The sequence below is a fragment of the Amphiura filiformis genome, chromosome 15 (genome assembly GCF_039555335.1).
Source record: "Amphiura filiformis chromosome 15, Afil_fr2py, whole genome shotgun sequence".
NCBI classification, from domain to species: domain Eukaryota; kingdom Metazoa; phylum Echinodermata; class Ophiuroidea; order Amphilepidida; family Amphiuridae; genus Amphiura; species Amphiura filiformis.
Genome location: NC_092642.1, coordinates 51,687,928 through 51,707,147, shown reverse-complemented (window position 1 = coordinate 51,707,147; position 19,220 = coordinate 51,687,928). Strand labels below are relative to the sequence as shown.

The 19,220-nt window shown below is 36.0% G+C and overlaps 1 protein-coding gene across 1 annotated transcript in view; it reads left to right on the top strand.

Annotated features, from left to right (window-relative positions):
- The window catches only part of LOC140171813 (protein FAM13A-like), a 93,828-nt gene extending 76,594 nt beyond the window's left edge, over nucleotides 1-17,234 (top strand). Inside the window, 2 exon segments of the mRNA XM_072195142.1 lie at nucleotides 561-717; nucleotides 10,318-17,234. Coding sequence (XP_072051243.1) covers nucleotides 561-717; nucleotides 10,318-10,404 — 244 coding nt within the window. The 3' untranslated portion in view covers nucleotides 10,405-17,234.
- Nucleotides 17,235-19,220: the final 1,986 nt, after the last annotated feature.

The window sequence follows — 19,220 nt, the reverse complement described above, 5'->3', positions numbered from 1 at the left end:
ATGTTTGCTCAGATTTTGCCACGCATAAGTGAATTTACGAAATGACTGCAAATGTTGTGAAAATTTTAGGAAACAGGTAATGTTTGTAGTATTTGCATTGATATTTAGTTTGTCAACTAGGTCTTAAAATACCTTTCTTAATTTAGGTCACTAAATTGCACCCTACTTACGGTGAGTCATTTTTGTCCAATTTTGGTCATTTTGTTTAAATAACAGTCTATTTCTGCAGAGTAATACATTGATCTTATAGAGAATGAGTCAAGGAAGACACTGCATGGTCACATTATTGTATATTCCCATTTGCAGATATTGAGTTAGGACAAATAATAGGTAAAATGAAACGTTTCACTATTTCCCCTCTCCCAGTGAAAATCATGCAAATTGGGGGAAACTAAAACCCATTACAATAAGCTTCGGGATCTCGCATATTGAACCCATACCTTCCCTATGAGTGTGGGCTTTATATTTCTAAATTTGTGAGCACAAACACCGCTAGCTCAGACCCACAAAACAACTGATGCACATTAATCTCAAATCATATCATGTTTCTACTCATGCAGTGTTGAGTTAATTGCAAGTCAGAGCCAGGCTAAAGATGATAAAAGGCGGTTACGCAAAGTACTCAAGGAATTTGAGGACAACTTCTTCCAGGAGACGGGACGAAGAGTACAGAGAGAAGACCGCACACCTATGGAAACGGAGTATAATGAATATAAGGTGAGCTAGGAGGAAGAAAGAAAACCTTGGTATAATTTTTTTTAGTGATTGATAAGGATGTTGTATATTGTACATTTTTAAAATCTACACTAGAACATAGAGAATATAGATGAATCGGACAAGCCACATTCCTACACCTCACTGCATGGGGGCCATCCATCCATTTTACACGACGCCAGTATCATAGGCATGGAGCGTTTACCGCTCCCGTGACGCTGCGCAAGTGCTACTCGCTCCGATGTGCTCCCGATAGTGGGCGTCTTGGATTGCAATGCAAACGAACTAAGCTAGTTTGGTGCTAATGGCCCCCAGCTATGGCCGACTTAATCCTGACCATCACTTGGCTCATCGGATTCGTCTATAGCTTAATTTAATTGGCTATTCCAGTTGAAATCCTCACACCCCCTGTTGAAAACATGATCTTAATCTCCCATACAGCGGGTGTAGATTTCAAATGGAGTCACCTATTCAGGTAAGCCCATTTGAAATCTACACTCCCTGTGTGGAAGATTAAGGTCATTTTCATTGTCTTCCATATCAGGTGTATGGATTACACTTTTACAGTATAATGACAATTACCAGAATTATAATATAATCACAATATTAAGCAAGCAATTATTCTCTTCTGCAATCTTCCACCCATGGCTGCTGCTCTCCATAAAACAGCGTTTAAAACACCACCATATCGTTCAATATTTTTAACACTTATATCATGCGATGTTATGTGGCAACTTTTACTTTTATCTGCTGCTCTCCATGCTATTTCCCACTGAAATGAATAGCTTTACTTCTAGTTTACTTGTCAATGTTTTATCGTTGCAGCTCATTTTCGCCACTATGTTAGTCGCAGCATCAAAACATGCATAAAATGTCAAACTAATATTCTAGCCCATGCACAACCATGTACAAACTCTGCTGCAAAGCTATATTATATTATTTGACATTGTAAGGCTAATGAAAGTCAAGTCCCAGTTTCTTGTTACATTTTTTTTCAAGATTGAGCAGGAACTTTTTCATTATCAATGTGACACAGTAAATGCCGTAACCAACATGTGACAAAGACTAGTATAAAGAAATCAATGTATCGGTACAGGAAGGTACATATCGATATATTGGTATTAGGACTATATCTACAGTGCAGATATGTTTAAATTACGACTGCGACGTGCACAATGTCATGATGAGTTGAGTGCATTTATACTCCCTATTGGTATTAGGCCTATTCATAAAAAGATGCTTAAAATACATTTTTCTTGATGAGCAATAGTTTCAAATAGTTTTTCTTTAAACTTGGAAAAATATCAAATAATGAAATGTTTGGAAATAATGAATTATTTGACCGGTAATTTTCTGGAACCGGGTCTGGTAACAAGAAACTGGGACTCGACTTTCATTAGCCTAAAATGCTGTACAAACTAAGCTATATTTTATTGCCGAGACAAAATATTTATAGAGTTGTTGAAAGCTGTATCTTTAGTGTGAGAATAGTTACAGTGCCGTTTTGGGCTTACATGTAGCCCTTAATTTTAGCCATTAGCATTTACAGTTAAAAATTACAGTATGGCAGATTTCTACTTTGAAGAAAACATTTTATTATGGCAGATTTAGGCATTTAGTTCTGCTGTTTATATTTAACGAGTCTCCATCAGTTTAGGATCACAGCAAAGTAGCTAGTGGGCTATTCCAGTTGAAATCATTACATTGGGATGAAGGGGGTGTAGATTTCAAATGGAATCACCATTCAGGTAATCCCATTTGAAATTTGTACTCCCACATCTTCCATAGTGGGTGTATGGATTTCAACTTGAATATCCCAATGCACATAAATGGCAACATGCAAGCTACTATTAATTAGCGGCTGTATGTATGCTAACTAATATGTCCGAAACTTTATTTGTCTTTCGTAGTGATCTATACTTTGTTGAACCCATAAGTGGCAAATAATATTTGTTCTTAAGTTACTGTGTATGCATGCATCAATTAAGTCCCGGCTTATGCTCATATAAATTCACAAAAGCGTATGCCAGTCACACATTACTGTACAAAGTGCACTTAGTGTAGGTTCAGCGCTCCAATTGTGTACATGCCATTCTATATCAATCCACGAAATTGTGAGGCTTGCCACTAGGTTGAACAAAGTTAAGTCCCAATTTTGGCCAAAGTGCTAAAATATAAATGGAAAGAAAAACCGAACTAAAATTGCAATAAAAAAAATGGAAGATTTAAAAAGCAAGTACCATATTTTTTTTTTTATTATTATTTTTTTTTTACATAATTATTTTGGTAACTATGGGGTGGAGTAAATTGTGCATAATTTGCAGAAATCCAACCAATTTCTTTATTTCCTAGTGTGACTTCTATGTTTTTTGGCATCTTGTAGTTTGGTCATGAAATAAGTTCTGACTTATAAGGACATTGACTGGTTAGTGTACCACAAAATTGTCACTTGAAAAGTGTCAGAAACTCAAAGTGTAAAGCCTTATCTGGCTCTGTATATTCAAAAAATTCACTTCCGTATTTCTTTGAATTTAAAGAAATCAGTGGAAAAGCATGGAAAATCCATGGTTAATGCATGTGAATTCGGCCAGGCTGAAGTGTCGCTTATGGGCTACAAAGTAGTGAACCTCAAGCATTTTTGGGTGAAATCAAATGATTATTTAATGTCTCAAATATCTTAAAACTTTGCGCATGTAGCGCCGCTGAATGCATGTTATTGGCACCATGCATTATGCACAGATCATATTGTTATGAGTGTGGCAGATTAGTCTCAGTTAAATTTATGCTACACATGAATTAGAGGGCAAGGGATCAGACGGTTTTCCTGTATTATTGTTCCTTGTGTATTGCTGTGTCTTGATACGTCTTGTTTGTAAGATGCTGTGTGCTCCTTAGGCTGAGTTCACATAAGAGTATACTGTATATGGTATACGCTATATGATCAGACGTGTATAGGTCAGTTTGCCAAATTTAAAACTGAACCTTCATCTAATCAAATGTTTGTAACTTTACTTCTTGAGGTCACATTGCATTCAATGAGGTGTCATAATGTGCAGAATTAGATAGTGCATCTATTAAAAAAAATAATTTACCCACATATGGTTTAGTCTTAAAATTAGGATGATATACGCTGCACTAAAATCGAACAAGCACAATTCCCACTTTACTATACTATATGCAGGTATACGGGCATTTCGAATAGTGCCCTCTTATGTGACCCGGTATTATGAAATTACCTTGTTCAATATTAAAGGGGAAAATAAGTTAGACAGGCTGAAGAATTAAATCCACCAGGGTCATGCATGTTAATGTGTCATATCATTATACCACCAATTACAAAATATAAACAATGCCAACAGGAATTGACAACTGAAGGACAAAAGTTTGAAGCATTTCTAAAAGATGAAAACATGACTGCATGACCTCAATACATACCATAATTAAGTACATCTATTAACAGGTAGTAAAATGTTACTCCTGTTGACAGATGTGTCAATTCCCCTTTAAGCTATTCGCGTGCCCTGCAAAATGTGCACGATATACCCGAATAGTATACTCCTATGTGAACTCAGCCTTAGAGCACCCTATTGTGTAACAGTGATCCAGCATGATAAGTGAGCAAAAGAGGGCGGTATATAGGGGTAGTTAATGGTACTATGCCACACGGTCTGATCCCAGTTCTTCAAAATAATTCATGCGTATAAACATGAATGTAACAAAGAGATAAATCGCTATTTGGCGCTCTGCCAAACTCATTACATTTGCTGGATGCATGGCAAAACAGTCTGAAGGAATACTGCTTGCCCTCTATGAGCGACATGAATGTGTGTAGAATCCAACGATTATGATACACCGTTGTTGAATTTTATGTTTCACTTGTGATCTAACTATTGTGAAATTACAGTGAGTCAGAATTGTGAAACTTCACGTTCATGACCCAAGTCGACAAATTTCAAAATGACCGTAAAATTATGACACATTTCATGATTCAACTACATGTCATGCCTTTTCTTCTTGTATATAACCCTAACATTGCACCCTTTCTATGTGTTATGTATTATGCCCATACCAACAGCAAATGAAGGCCAAATTACGACTTCTGGACGCCTTGCTGTCCAAGCGGCTTGGTCTCGTCTGAGTTGCCTCCGCCTACCGCTGCTTTCTTTCTGTTCTCAGTGGTGAGATATGACATTCTTTCTGGTGCTATTATTTATCATGCAGTATATATCTCCCATTTTTTGCATGATGGCATCGATTAACACATTCTAACCTCACCATTTTGCGTTATTCTGTGCAGTGATGTCAGCTTGCACACATGTAAGGGGACTTTCATGTGTTGACAGAAAATCAACCGAATAAGTTGATTTACGCGCATCAGGTCCAGGATATTAGAACCAACTGCTGATGAAAACAGGTGGCTCTGATCACAAAAATGACATCACTGCATGGAGACAGAAAAAAAGCTTTATAACATTTTCTTTTGCTTTCACAAATTGGGCTGTTTACCACATTTATAATTTTACATAATTTGTTTAGTTTCAACTTTATCTTATATGTTGTTGTCTGTTTTAACAGTTTTGCATGTACAGTTGTAGTACCAACTGTAGTGTCATTATAGTCTTACTCTTAGATATATCAACTTTATATATGTCATTAGTATATTCTTGTTCATTGATTGGTTAAAACTGGATCACATGCATGAGCAAAAATGGTTCTACCATCAGTACTCCCATCCGTAAATAATACCTCTAAGCTGTAAATAGTACTTTTGACCATGTCTTCCGCGTGCGAGCATCCAAATGATGGAACAGTTCATGCACAGGCAACTGCCATAGTGTGATTATGCGCTACTGTAATTGGTTAGCCCGATTTTAGCCTGTTTGATATTTTTGAAGGGCAAAATATAGGTTGTGCTTAAATTGGTTGTGCTGTTCACTCAGGATAGAAGCTGGAGAATCAAAATGTTGAATGATTTTCTTTTAACCAATCAATGAACAAAGAATATATTAATGAAGTATATAAAACAAACTATTTTCCCTGAGGGGCACAGCCCCTCAGGAAAATAGCACTATTGATCTCACATTGGGCCCATAGATTTAACCAGAACTGAACCTCTCATTGCAGTATGTATTTGTATATTGTTCAGATGTTAGTGTAGTACTATTACCCAAAGAGATGAGACCCAAATCAACTTGGTGTTTTCAAATACCAAATATTACTAATAGTTTTAAATGTATAGATGTATTTATTTCAATTAAATAACAACTAAGAAACTCACCTTGCCTTACTAATAATGCAAGGAATGCAAAGTATACTGGGCATAAAAAGTATCTGTACACTAACAAAAGCAATATCTTAAGGGGGTACTACACCCCTGGCCAATTTTGTGCCTATTTTTGCATTTTTTGCAATAATTATAGCACATTGGTGACAGGTAAGGTATGTATATTACAGGGGCACGGACTACAACTACTGTACTGAAAATTCAGCAACTCAAAGCAAGTAGTTATTGATTTATTGATCAAATATTGGTTTTCTCTCATTTTTGACTGTAACTCCACAGCTGTTCTCTGTGCTGAAATAAAATTTCCAGTGCAGTAGTTGTAGTCCTTGCCCCTATAATATACATATCTTACTTGTCCCCAATGCGCTATAATTTTGAGAAAAATGCAAAAAATCCACAAATTGGGCAGAGTGTAGTACCCCTTAAAGGCACTAAACCTAAATTACCAAATAAAGTAATCATGCATTTCATTTCATTTGACTGCGGAGCAGGCAACAACAAAGTTTCTCCAAGCACTACGATCCATAGCTAGTGAGGTAATAGCATCTGGTGGTAAATTGTAGTTGGTATCCCCCAACAGCTTCTGTACATAAGTCAGATAGCTTGTCCTTTGACACCCTGGTCTCCTGTTGCCATGAGATGGAACATAAAGAGCATATCTTCTACAGAGCTCCTCCAGGATGTGTCAGAGGAAGGGGAGTTGACGCTGCCTCACAAGGTTGATGAGTGGCTGGGTGTCAGTCATAACATAGATCCGGGTGTTGCTCACACAGTCAAGGCGCAGCCGCTTGATGGTTAGCAGAATCCTGTAGCATGCTATGGAGAAGTAATCAATAGATGGATAATTTTTTCTGCGTATTTTGAAGCCTCTTTCAGCATAATACGACTTTATTCCCTCAAGTTATACTAATTGAAATGAAAAAAAAGAGAGCTTTTCAAAAGTGATACATTTGGGATATTTCTTCTTTCAGGGCGATTCCCACAGGCTATTGTAACTGGCTCATTATAGTATGATAGATCAGCACTCTCTTTCTGTGCTCATTATTAGTGTATTTCAAAAGAAAAGTCTAAATGTATACCGTTGTCACTTATGAAATGCTCTCTTTCTTCATTCAAATTGGTGTAAGTAGTAAAAATAAAGTTGTATCATGCCGAATGAGGTATCAAAATACACAGAACAAAATTCTCAATCTATTGACTACCGTACTTTATTGGGCAATTTAGGTTTAGATATTGCTTTTTGTGTTAAGTGCATGGATACTTTTTGTGCACAGTACATGTGTAGCTTTGCAGGTGGCTTTAAAATGAACTATTCCAGTTGAAATCCATATACCCCCTATATAAGACATGACCTTAATCTCCAACACAAGGAGTGTGAATTTTAATTAGGGTTGCCTGAATGGGTGACTCCATTTTAAATCTACGCTCCCTGTGTGGAAGATTCAGGTCATGTCTTCCATAGGGGGTGTATGGATCTCAACTGGAATAGCCTGATGCATTCTGATTTATAACATAAGCTGTAATGCAAGTAACTAAAAAAAACCCAGTCATTAAGCATAATTTTCACATTTTATATCATGAAAAAATAAGATTATACATAAAAGATTGGGTACAAGCAAATATTCAACCTTTATATTGATTTTCATTCCATAATTAATTTGTTTTTAGTCTCACCACATGCACCCAACGCACTGATCCACCTAATTTAGTTACGGATCATTCATAGATTTAAAAGGCAACTTTGTGATCCACAGCCTTGTCTCCCCAACTTACTCCAAAAAACTTGATATTTTTATACCATCATAAATCTGAGACTACATGTTTGTGTACAATTTTACAGATTTGGTTATTTCATAAAGACTAGACATAGTTCAATTTGTATTTTCTCTCTGTCGATAGACAGGAATTTCAACACATTGGCTTAGGCTGAGTTCACATAGAAGTATACTGTATACATACACTATTCGATCAGGTGTAAATAGGTCAGTTTGCCCATTTTAAAACTGAACCTTATCAAATGCTTGTAACTTTACTTTTAGAGCTCACATTGCATTCAATGAGGTGTCATAATGTGCAGAATTAGAGAGTGCATCTATTAAAAAAATAAATTTACCCACATATGGTTTAGTTTTAAAATTAGGACGGTATATGCTGCACTAAAATCGAATGCGCATGATTCCTTTTCGAAAAGTGCCCTCTTATGTGACCCGGTATTATGAAATTACCTTGCTTGATTTAATCTATACGCATGCACCTGCAAAATGTGCACCGTATACCTGAAGAGTATACTGTGAACTCAGCCTTATTGGGCACTGAATACTTGTAATCATGCAGAACTTGCCAATTTAATTTCTGAAGCAACTCGGTGAGATTTTGGAAATAAGCTTTTTTGGTGGATAACTTATTGTACCATACCCTACAAAGAGGATGCTACCCCTGTGAAGGTTTCATATTACACACATGCACATGAATAGCTGTGACAAAGAAAGCATACACATCACATCACAGTGTTACAGTATTCATTCATTGGTACACTATGCATGTGTTGCAGTAAGAATAACCTAAGATAAATAATGGTTCAATTTCACTTCATGCTGTTTTCTACTTTAGAGGGCCATGGTCAGTGCCAGAAGTGGGTAAGTGCAATAACTGCCCTGTGAACATTTGGCAATTTACACACAGTATATTGTGCTCTGCACATGGCAGCAACACATGGCTATTATCGCACTTACCACCTTCAACAAAATTATAGCTTTTTACGTTTTTACATGTGTCCCTTTTTCCACATTGTTGGCAATAAATATCAAACAGTCATAATTGGCGGTCATTTCAAATCATCCCCAAGTCAACGAGGTTTAAGAATGTTCTCTCATTGTTAATTATGCATACCTGTACAAAATACAATGCCTGGTAACCCATCACTTGAACAGGATTTAGCAATATAAGCAAACAAAGACCAGAGCTATTAAAAGTTCTATAGCCATCTAATGTAGAAGCTTATTATCCACTTCAACAATAGGATTATTGATTAGTTTTTCACTATCGAAATGAGACGGATGTCGGGCCAGCTTAAGTTACTGATGAATATGACCTTCGTACACATTTTACACCGTAACTCAGAATACAATTTAGGGAATTTACGGCTCATTTGTGCTGCCGGGTCACATATATCAACAATTTATCAAATTTTAATAATTTGTCATAAAAAATTCGTGAATTTCAAAATTATTTGATATCATCAGGACATTCTTTGTATTCAGAATGCAATTCAATATGTCTGATGTGCTTTCATGTCTCACAAAAAATACTGTCCAAACGCTCGTACCAGAGCCTTCAAAAGAATATTATTGTTTGTGAATTTGTTAGATAACCTCATAACATATTACATTCTCACTGTAAATTAATCAAATAAATATAATTTCCACTTGAATGTTTTTCTTTGGAAATGAAATAATGTTTCCTCATGCATCTTACTCACAATATTAGATTTGTGTATATCAGTTTGCACGTTGACTAGCAAGGATGGAAGAACGAGTTATGGGGGAGGCTGGTATAAAAGTGTTGAAGTCTGTCCAAACAAAGTAGCACCTTGCAAACCCATATTAACATTATATCTGATGTTACTGTCGATATTCAATTGGTATAATAATGGGTTATTCTAGTTGAAATCCATACACTTTCTACAGAGGGTGTAGATTTTGGTGACTCCATTTGAAATCTACACTCCCTGTGTGGGAGATTAACTTTAAGGCCAATAAGGCCATAGGAGGTGTATGGATTTCAACTGAAATAGTCTAATGTAGTTGTCACATGGGATATTTTACTTATACCATGTGTTAACCCCAGTACCATTTCACCTTGCATTCTGGTGATGGATCTGTAGGATGTTGACTAGCTACCAACCATTCCCAGATTATGTTCATGTAGTAGGCTCATTTTGGGTAACTAGTGATATGTCCAGATCCTCCTTCCTTACAGTGTTCAGCCCACAGCAGATGGTTGGTGTGTGGATGGTTAGATGAAATAGTAGCTGTGAACATCTTCAGAAAATCATGGAGTAATTGTATAATATCATATGTGAACAAGAAATTCTTGTTCTTATTCCAAGTGATATAGTGTAAATGTTACAGGGAATGCTTGAGCTACTGCAATGACAAATAAGTTTGTCACAACTCGACATTTGACTTTTATCTACTGCCATAGTGTTTTGATTATAAATGCAAATTAGACAAAGAACATAAATTATCAGAACATGTAATTCCTGAAATTTCTTCTTAGTAACTAATAATTTCCCCCTACTTTGTGTTCTTATCTTACAGCATTTGAAACAACAATTGAAGTTGCTAGATGCCCTGATTGCCAAGCACTATACATCGATGCAGTCCAGGACATTGGCCACCATGTGATGCGCATTCAGTCACTACTAGCCAATGAAACATCAGGAATGGATCATGTGATTATGAGTGGCCAATCAGAAGGACACAAACGATGTATTATGCATGAAACTGTCCAATGAGGAGCCAGAATTTAGTAGAGTTGTGAACTACTAGCCAATGAAACATCAGGAATGGATCATGTGATTATGAATGGCCAATCAGAAGGACACAAGTGATGTATTATGCATGAAACTGTCCAATGAGGAGCCAGAATTGGAGCTGTGAAGAATCTGTGTAGGAACCTGTTGCAGCCTTCATAGAGAAAACGCTAACAATGTACCAAAAGATATATTTTTTCTATACAAGTTATATGTACATTTTTAAAGTTGTTTGTGACCCAAGTCCCAATGATACAGACATTAAAATGGTGCCATGTTAATGTATTGCCATTGAAGATTCTTTTCTTTGCGCAGGTTAAGGAATGACCACAATGTTGTCACAAAAATTGTTAGTTTTGCGAAAGTGTAAACATTTGATTTGATAAGATTTGATTTGATTGATGCCTTGCCGTATAGCAACAAGTTGACAATTACTAGTATAATTAAGTGCAATTTTAATTTATTGTAAAAATAGTAAATAATGAAATATTATGGAGAGATGTCCTATTATTCAAGAGTTGTAGCAGTCAGTGTCGCTACTATCCCACCATTATGTATAGGGTTTTATATCACTGGCGGAAAGAGATGATGTCAAAGGTCAACAGTTCAGAATCATAATGAAATAAAGTAATTCGTATTCTGATGTATAAACATAGGAGTACTGCACGCTTTTGTAATGTTTACAGGGGCATATTGAGAAACCGACTACCCTGAGGGGCTCAGAAGTGCACCTGGGGGCTGAGTGGCTGATGTGCCCAAAGTAGCCTAAGTAAGCCGATTTTGTATGATTTTTCAGAAAACTCAGTGGAGCATGATGCATGACCCCTCCTGATTATGTTTCTGGTTTGTCCGTGCTTTACAAGAAGTAGACAAATTAGATTTCACTGTACGGAAGAACTATGATTTGACCTTGAGTCAGGTCATGGGCCATCCTGCTCACTCAAACATATGACAGCTATATCTTTATCATTAGACATCTTGCCTTGAACTCTTAAAATGCCTAATTAGGAGAACACAAGAGTCGTTAGTGAACTCTTCGGTCCGAATACACAAAACCATGTCTTACTTTAGACCTGGTCTAACTATGGCGATTAGTCCTACGGAGAAGGCACTTTTTGGTACTTGCATACCATATTCCATATTGTTGTAGATCCTGTTTAAGGGCAAATACATGAAGCTTAATATTATGGCTACAGTTAGATTTTTGGATTTTGTTAGAAGTTTAGGAAGAAAAAAAAAGATTACAGGGATCCTTCCCTAAGTCTAACCTCATTAGTTAGACCAGGTGTAAAGTTAGACTTAACTTGTTTTGTGCATACAGACAGGTTATGTGCTCCCCAGTATCCGGTTTACAGCTATTCTATTAAACACCTTTGTGTATCTTGGAGTTCATATTTCAATCAAAATGGGCTATTAGGCCAAAAAAAAAAAGGTTTGTCTCAAAGCTTGTGCGCGCATTTGTAAAATTGCTCGATTTGAAGAAAAAAACATGGAAATTTTCAAAAAAAGTCGGGAATAATAAAAAAAATTGCATTTCGCATTTGTTTTCAAACCACTAGTGACAAATCTTTTTTTTTTTTTGGCCTTACAGTTGAAATCCATACACCTACTATGGAAGACATGCCATTAATCTTAATTTCAAATGGGGTTCCCCGAATGGGTGGCTCCATTTGAAATCTACACCCCCTGTGTGGGAGATTAAGGTCATGTCTTCCATAGAGGGTGTATGGATTTCAACTGGAATAGCCCATGATAGCAATGTGTGCTTTGTTATAAAGAACAGTTCAGAGTTCATGAACTACTGCCTAAAAATACTGTTAACTTGCTTCAGAGTATCTTGTCCCATACTACACTAAGCCAAAAAAGAAACTTATAATTTTTCACACGGTCGTATCTTAAAATCCTGTCCATCAAAATTAACCAAAATTACACACACTATTGCCTCAATACTCTACCCTAAACACATGTAATTAATCAAGCTGTTGTCCAACTGACACAATAGCAAAATGCACTGATATGGAACAGCTTCCTGGACCACATTCACAGCCCTATTGGCACCCAACAAACGAAATCTGCGAGAACGGCATCTTGAATCACCAGGATCATTATGTCACATGTCCAAACAAAATAATGAAGTCCATTAGTAACGGGTATGTCCACCGTGCGCTTGCACGCATGCTGTGCACCTGCTTCTCATGCTTCCAACCAAGTTCCTGATGATATCCTGGGGAAGATTGCCCCATGCTTCTCGTTACTAAAGGATTTCATTATTTGTTTGGACATGTGACATGATGATCCTGGTAAGTTTGTTTTGACTCTCTTTAATGTTTTTAACTTAATGTTGTTAAAATTGGTTGCTGTGACCTGTGATTCAAGATGCCATTCTCGCAGATTTCTTTTGCTGGGTGCCAATAGGGCTGTGAATGTGGTCCAGGAAGATGTTCTATATCAGTGCATTTTGCTGTTGTGTCAGTTGGTCAACTGATTGGTTACTGACATGTGTTTAGAGTAGAGTATTGAGGCAATCATGTGTGTCATTTTGGTTAATTTTGATGGACAGGATTTTAAGATATGGCCTGGTGAAAAATTATAAGTTTCTTTTTTGGCTTAGTGTATGTTTAATCTGTAATAGTTTTCTATATCAAATTTATTTGTAGTAAAGTTTTAGTTATTGTCTTTCATTCACCCTGTATACTAGTTGTCTATATGATTATATATTTTCTTAGATAAGTATGATAATATACCCTGTTCTACGCATATTTTGAGCAAACTCTGAAACATCTTTTGTCTTATTTTCAGATTAATGCAGTGTATATTTTTGTTTTAATTACCGTATTCGTCCGAGTATAGTCCCATGTTCGAGTATAGTCCCACCCCATTTTTCGATAATTTGTATTCATGTCATACTCTATTAATGATTTCAAAATGCATTGAATGCATTTTTTTTAGGTCAACCATGAATGATCCTAGCATTTAGGTCTAGGTCCAGGGACACTCCAAAACCGAAAAGAACCGAAATTCAAGTATAATCCCACCTCCAATTGTGAAAAATTTTCACCTAAAAAACGGGTGGGACTATACTCAGACCAATACGGTACTTAAATTAGACTGCACCCAAGACTGAACACTGAATTCTCTTCCATACTCAAGTACTAGTTACAAATGTTAAGCAGTATGTTAGACTTAAATTTCTCAGTTAAACAGTTCCTTTCAAAAAGCAAAAATTATCCTTTTGATTTTCCAAGCATAGAATAATCCATTATCAAGATTACTTCAATTTTTTAACATAAAGATGCAATTTGAACCATTTTGAAAGAGGTATTTAAGATGAAATAGATACTTTGATGTTTACAGTTTATAAGCTTCTTTGTCATATACCGTTATTTACAATATTTGTAACGATGTAATTGGCATATTTTGAGAGGAAACTTGTGGAAGAAAATTGTTAGTGTGAAAATGTAAATATGTTTTGTTAAAAGAATTAAAGACAATGTATTATTTCCGTCCCTGTCTCTCTTATAGATGTAAATGTGCCATTAAGTATTTGTTATATATAGCCTGTCACCTTCGTTCAAAAAAATCCTAGACAATTGTTAACTCAGACATTGACATGGAAGTGATTTGAAAAGACCGTCAATTTGACCGTCACATGTGTCCCAAGGCATTTAATGCTAGTGAAGCCATTGCAATTTTGTTTGAATATGAAAAAAGAGGGTGTATGACGAGTCGAGGTGTTTGTGTTGCATATGGTTCTTTTAATGTGGTTATGAAGCAAATTTGGAATTACCGGAGAGGTTTTCATAGAGGTTAATCGAACTTGTAAAACTGCACAGAATTAGCCTAGCACAGATATTTCTATTGAAGAATTATACAGCTTTATTCCGCAAGCTGCTTAATTCCTCAACGGAATCTTAACACTAGTCTAACTCATGAATATCTAGCACCAAACATACACCCTTATTATAGACCATGTAAATCTTTGAGGAAGTGGAAAGAAAACCACATAAATATATCATAAGGTTTCTGAATTCTGTTTTGAGGAATTGAGGATCCAAGTGTCAACACTTTTTTTTGTTGAAAATATATGTAAATATCCTTTTCTTGTGTTGTTATTAAGTTGTGTTAATATAATTTTGTACAATAAATGACCCAGTATCAAAAACAGTTCTGAATTGTGAGAATTTATCTTAATGAGAGCATATCTGCTCTTGTTTGTAATATTTATTGAATTGATGCTAAGAGTACATCTAAAATGAGCTATACGTTTGAAATCCACACAGTTACTGAGGAAGGTTATGAAACTCCAATCAAATTCAACGGTTTAAATTATTCCTCGTCCAACCATTTTCATTCATATAAAGTGGAAAAGTGCATCAGAGATTTTGGAAATCCAAACATTATTTGCAGACTCAACTGGATTTGATAAATATGAACACTTTTCAACTGGGATTTATCATAAAACTAGCAAACAATTCCAAGCTGGATTGAAAATGGGTATTTCCATTTAAATTCCACACTACCCCTGTGGAAGATTTTTGAAATATCTTCCACAGGAGAAGTATGAATTTCAAATGGAATGAACATATTAGGCATCTTCATTTGAATTTCATACACCCTCTGAGAAAGATTCAACATGAATCTTCTACAGAGGGAGAGTGAGTTTTTAATTTGGTCCTTCCATTTGAAATTCCTCCCCTCCCCTGTGGAAGATATTTCAAAAATCTTCCACAGGGGTAGGTGTGGACTAGAAATGGAATAGCCCTAACAAGATGCAACTGGAATTGAGATGGCAGTGAAATCTTCCACAGAGGGTGTATGGATTTAAAATGGAATAGCCCAGTAAGTGCAAACATGCCAAGTGATCTTTGAGACATCACTTAATCCATCAATGGTTAGACCAGAGCATCATGTGTCCAAATAGCCCTCTGCATAACACTGGTAAATTTGCCATATTGTTTGTTTGTTTGCTTGTTTACCCAGGTTGGTCCGTTATGGACACATGCTAATCCATGGAAAATCCATGGACCGTTCCAAGCTCATACTATAAAACAGCACAAGCCTGGATAGCCAGTGTAGGCTAATAAAATGCATGCTGGCCTAGATAGCTTTGATTAAACAAAGCAAGAAATGGAAGAAAATAGCAAGGAAAAGAAGAAAGAGAGAAGGCCACTCCCAAACACAATTGTACAATTTTACTCTTAGCCCTTACTTCGTGAGAAAGGAAACTGGAATTCCAATCTCAAGCCCCGATGCAAAGGCTGTATTGATTGTCATGATGGAGATTGGTTGCCTAAAACTAGCATACCAGCATTTACAAGAAATGGTCAGAATATAATGATAGTTGAGACACACTATTTTGTCTCCTCCTCCCCCCTTCCCCCCTGCCACCCCTCCCCAGCAACATTCAAACATGATGGCACCAGCAGTCTCTAGTCTAACCTTTTTAGCTTCAACAGAATCAAATACCAAATTGAAATGTGCCATTTTTATTACAGAATGTAGTGCTTTATACTGGAAGACATTCCTTATAAACCTGCTTGTTATTTATTGTCAAGATATATTTTCCCCATGATTTTCTCAATACTGCATTTTTACACTTTTTTATCAGAAAATATTTTTCCAATTTGAAAAGAATGTGTTTTGAAGTTTTGTGAAGACTTAAAACTGTTGGCTCAAGATTTGAAGCAGCTCTAGTTTGGTAAATGTGTATTTGATGTTGATTTTAAAATTTCACCTGCATGGTGTGACAGCAAGTGTTGCACTACATGACTCTTTTGATATGTGTACCATGTAGCATAAAAATAATGCAAGCAAAATTGTCTCAGAGATGCTTGTGTTTTGTGTCGGCAAATAAGGAGCATATTATTTCCATGGTACATAGACAGGAAGCTAGACTGACACCCTCAATCGTTGACATTCTGGGTGGACGACCAAAAAAAAATGTGTTAACGTTGTTTACCCAGAATCTGAGTGAACCGATTCTTTGCAGCTTTGTCCAGGTTTCGCTTTTAACAAGGTCTGTTTTTAAAACATACTTTCTTTTGGCAATGCATGAAGATGGTTTCTGCTCCTTGCTTATTAGGTTCTGCATCAGTTTTAGCATGACTTTAGCATGTTTAGGAGGCATTTTTCTTCAGGCATTAATACATGTAGTTGTACTCATAATTGAGAGGAGAGGTTGCATTCTGATATGTATTTGATATATGAACATATATTTTTGTGTAATTTGTTCAAATGACATTTATACCGATATGAACCAGTGTCATTCCGATGAATTTGATATGAAAATATCTACTTTTGTATCCAGACATGTTGATGTAGAGTTTTGGATGTGTTTTTGCAGATGCTGGTGAACACTTTGGTGTTGTCAACTCTACTTATTATGTAAGGGAACAAACCAAAATATTCATGATGAAGTCCCGTACACATTAATTGTTTAGTTGCAAAACAGATCCCTCCCTTGTAGCTTGTGATTTGTAACAAAACCCAAGTTAGTAAAAAAACATTGATGTAGGAGAAATATAATCATCATTTTTTATGCCCTCTGTCGATAACAAAACTAGTTTTGTTTACAGGACTTCATGGGTTGTGCTATTCCTGTTGAAATCCATACACCCCCATGGAAGACACGACCTTAAGTCTCCTACACAGTGGGTGTAGATTTCAAATAGGAGTCACCCGTCCAGGTAATCCCATTTGAAATTCACACTCCCTGTGTCTGAAATTAAGATCCCATAGGGGGTGTGTGGATTTCAACCGGAATAGCCTGTTTGGCTTGTTCCCTAATGTTGATGTATATATTAATTAAGATGTATTCGGAGGCACCGGTGTAAAGTAAGTATGTTGTATGTATATTTTGCCACAAATTGTTTTTGAACAGCTGATGAATGATTCGTTGATGCCTTTGAATGGTGCACAAGCAAGATGATGCAGGTCCGTGATAAATAAAAGTGAATTCAGTGTGTACTGGACAGAACTTCTAGTTTAATTGCTGACAAGGCTGTTCAATTTCAAATTCACATCCCCTATGGATGACATGACCTTTATCTCCCACACATGGTGTAGGATTCAAATGGAATCATCCATTCAGGTAACTCCATTTGAAATTTACACTCCCTGTTTTGCATAGGGGATGTATGAATTTGAACTGAAATAGCCCATTGCTGATAATACAAATCTATGCTCTCAAATTCAACAATAGTGTTACTTGAGCAAAATAAAAATACTTCATAAATATGTTAATTGTGCAAAGTGTAATATTTCTGACAACATTAATCAACAATTAAGCATGATTTAAGATACAGGCTGTATCAATATGATTGGTGCCCACTGGTTTTGGCGTTTATTGAAAAGCCCTCTTCCAAATGCAACATGGGATACTCTTGGAATGGCCAGAATTTATAGTTTATAACCTTTTATCACATTAATCCAACAAAAATTGGATCTTATGTTGCATCATTTTGATAGGGAATTTGTGTCCATAATCACTGAAAACTGATGAGTACCTTTCATTATGATACAGCCTGCAGTAAACAAGATATCAAGGTTCATTTGGAATGCATATTGAATTATTTAGATTACATGTCCGACATTTGTTATTTATACTGGCAACAGCTTGGGAGCGTATCCATTGTTTGTTTGACAAACAGGGGATATTGTTTTCAATATTATATGGTTTTACAGGGGGAAACTCAATCTGACTGGAAAATATATTTGTGGGAAATCGCACAAACTAAATGAAGCTTAGAAGGGATCTCATTTAATTTTGACAAAAAAAAAGTAACATCAATATTGTCAAAATTAAATCCATTTTGCTGGCAAAATGACTGCATAGCCCTTTAAGTTCATTGTGATGCTTTCTAAAAGTATTTCAATTTGGAACTCTACCGGGCTTCCGTTTTTACTTGCCCACACAAGTAAAGATACAGTATCTATACCTTGTTTGGCTTTTAATTGGCAAAAATTATTCAATTCCTGCACACGTAAATGAAATTGATGACCTGAATTAATGTCATATTCATTAGATCCAATTGATGTATACTGCGCCAATAAAGTATCCTTACACTTGGTAAAATAATCACAATTTCCAAACTGAACAATATTGGGGTTAAATTATTTTTTTTTTTAATAGATGCACCATCTAATCCTGCACATTATGACACCACATTGAATCCAATGTGACTTCAAGAAGCAAAGGTACAAGCATTTGATTAGACAAAGGTCCAGTTTTAAAAGTGACAAACTGGCCTATTCAAAACTTCATAGACTAGACATCTGGTTTGAGAGTGGTGAATGGCTAATTTATGTGTTTGGCTTTCATTTAAAACAAAAGGAAAAAAAGAAAACTGAAACAAAAGAACTGACAAATAAAATAAAAGTTATGAAAAGTACAGAGAAGTAAAAACTGCTTTAAATAATGTTTCATTGAAGAAACTGTGTTGCCTCTTTGGTGCGCTTGTTGGAATCTTTTTGCGCCTTGTATAGGCCAGTTTGTCACTTTTAAAACTGGACCTTCATCTATTCAATTGCTTGTAACTTTACTTCTTGAGGTCACATTGGATTCAATGTGGTGTCATAATGTGCAGGATGAGATAGTGCATCTATTAAAAAAACAAATTTACCCAAATATTGTTCAGTTTTGAAATTGTGATTATCTTGGCGCAGTATAGAAGGGATTCATTAGTTATA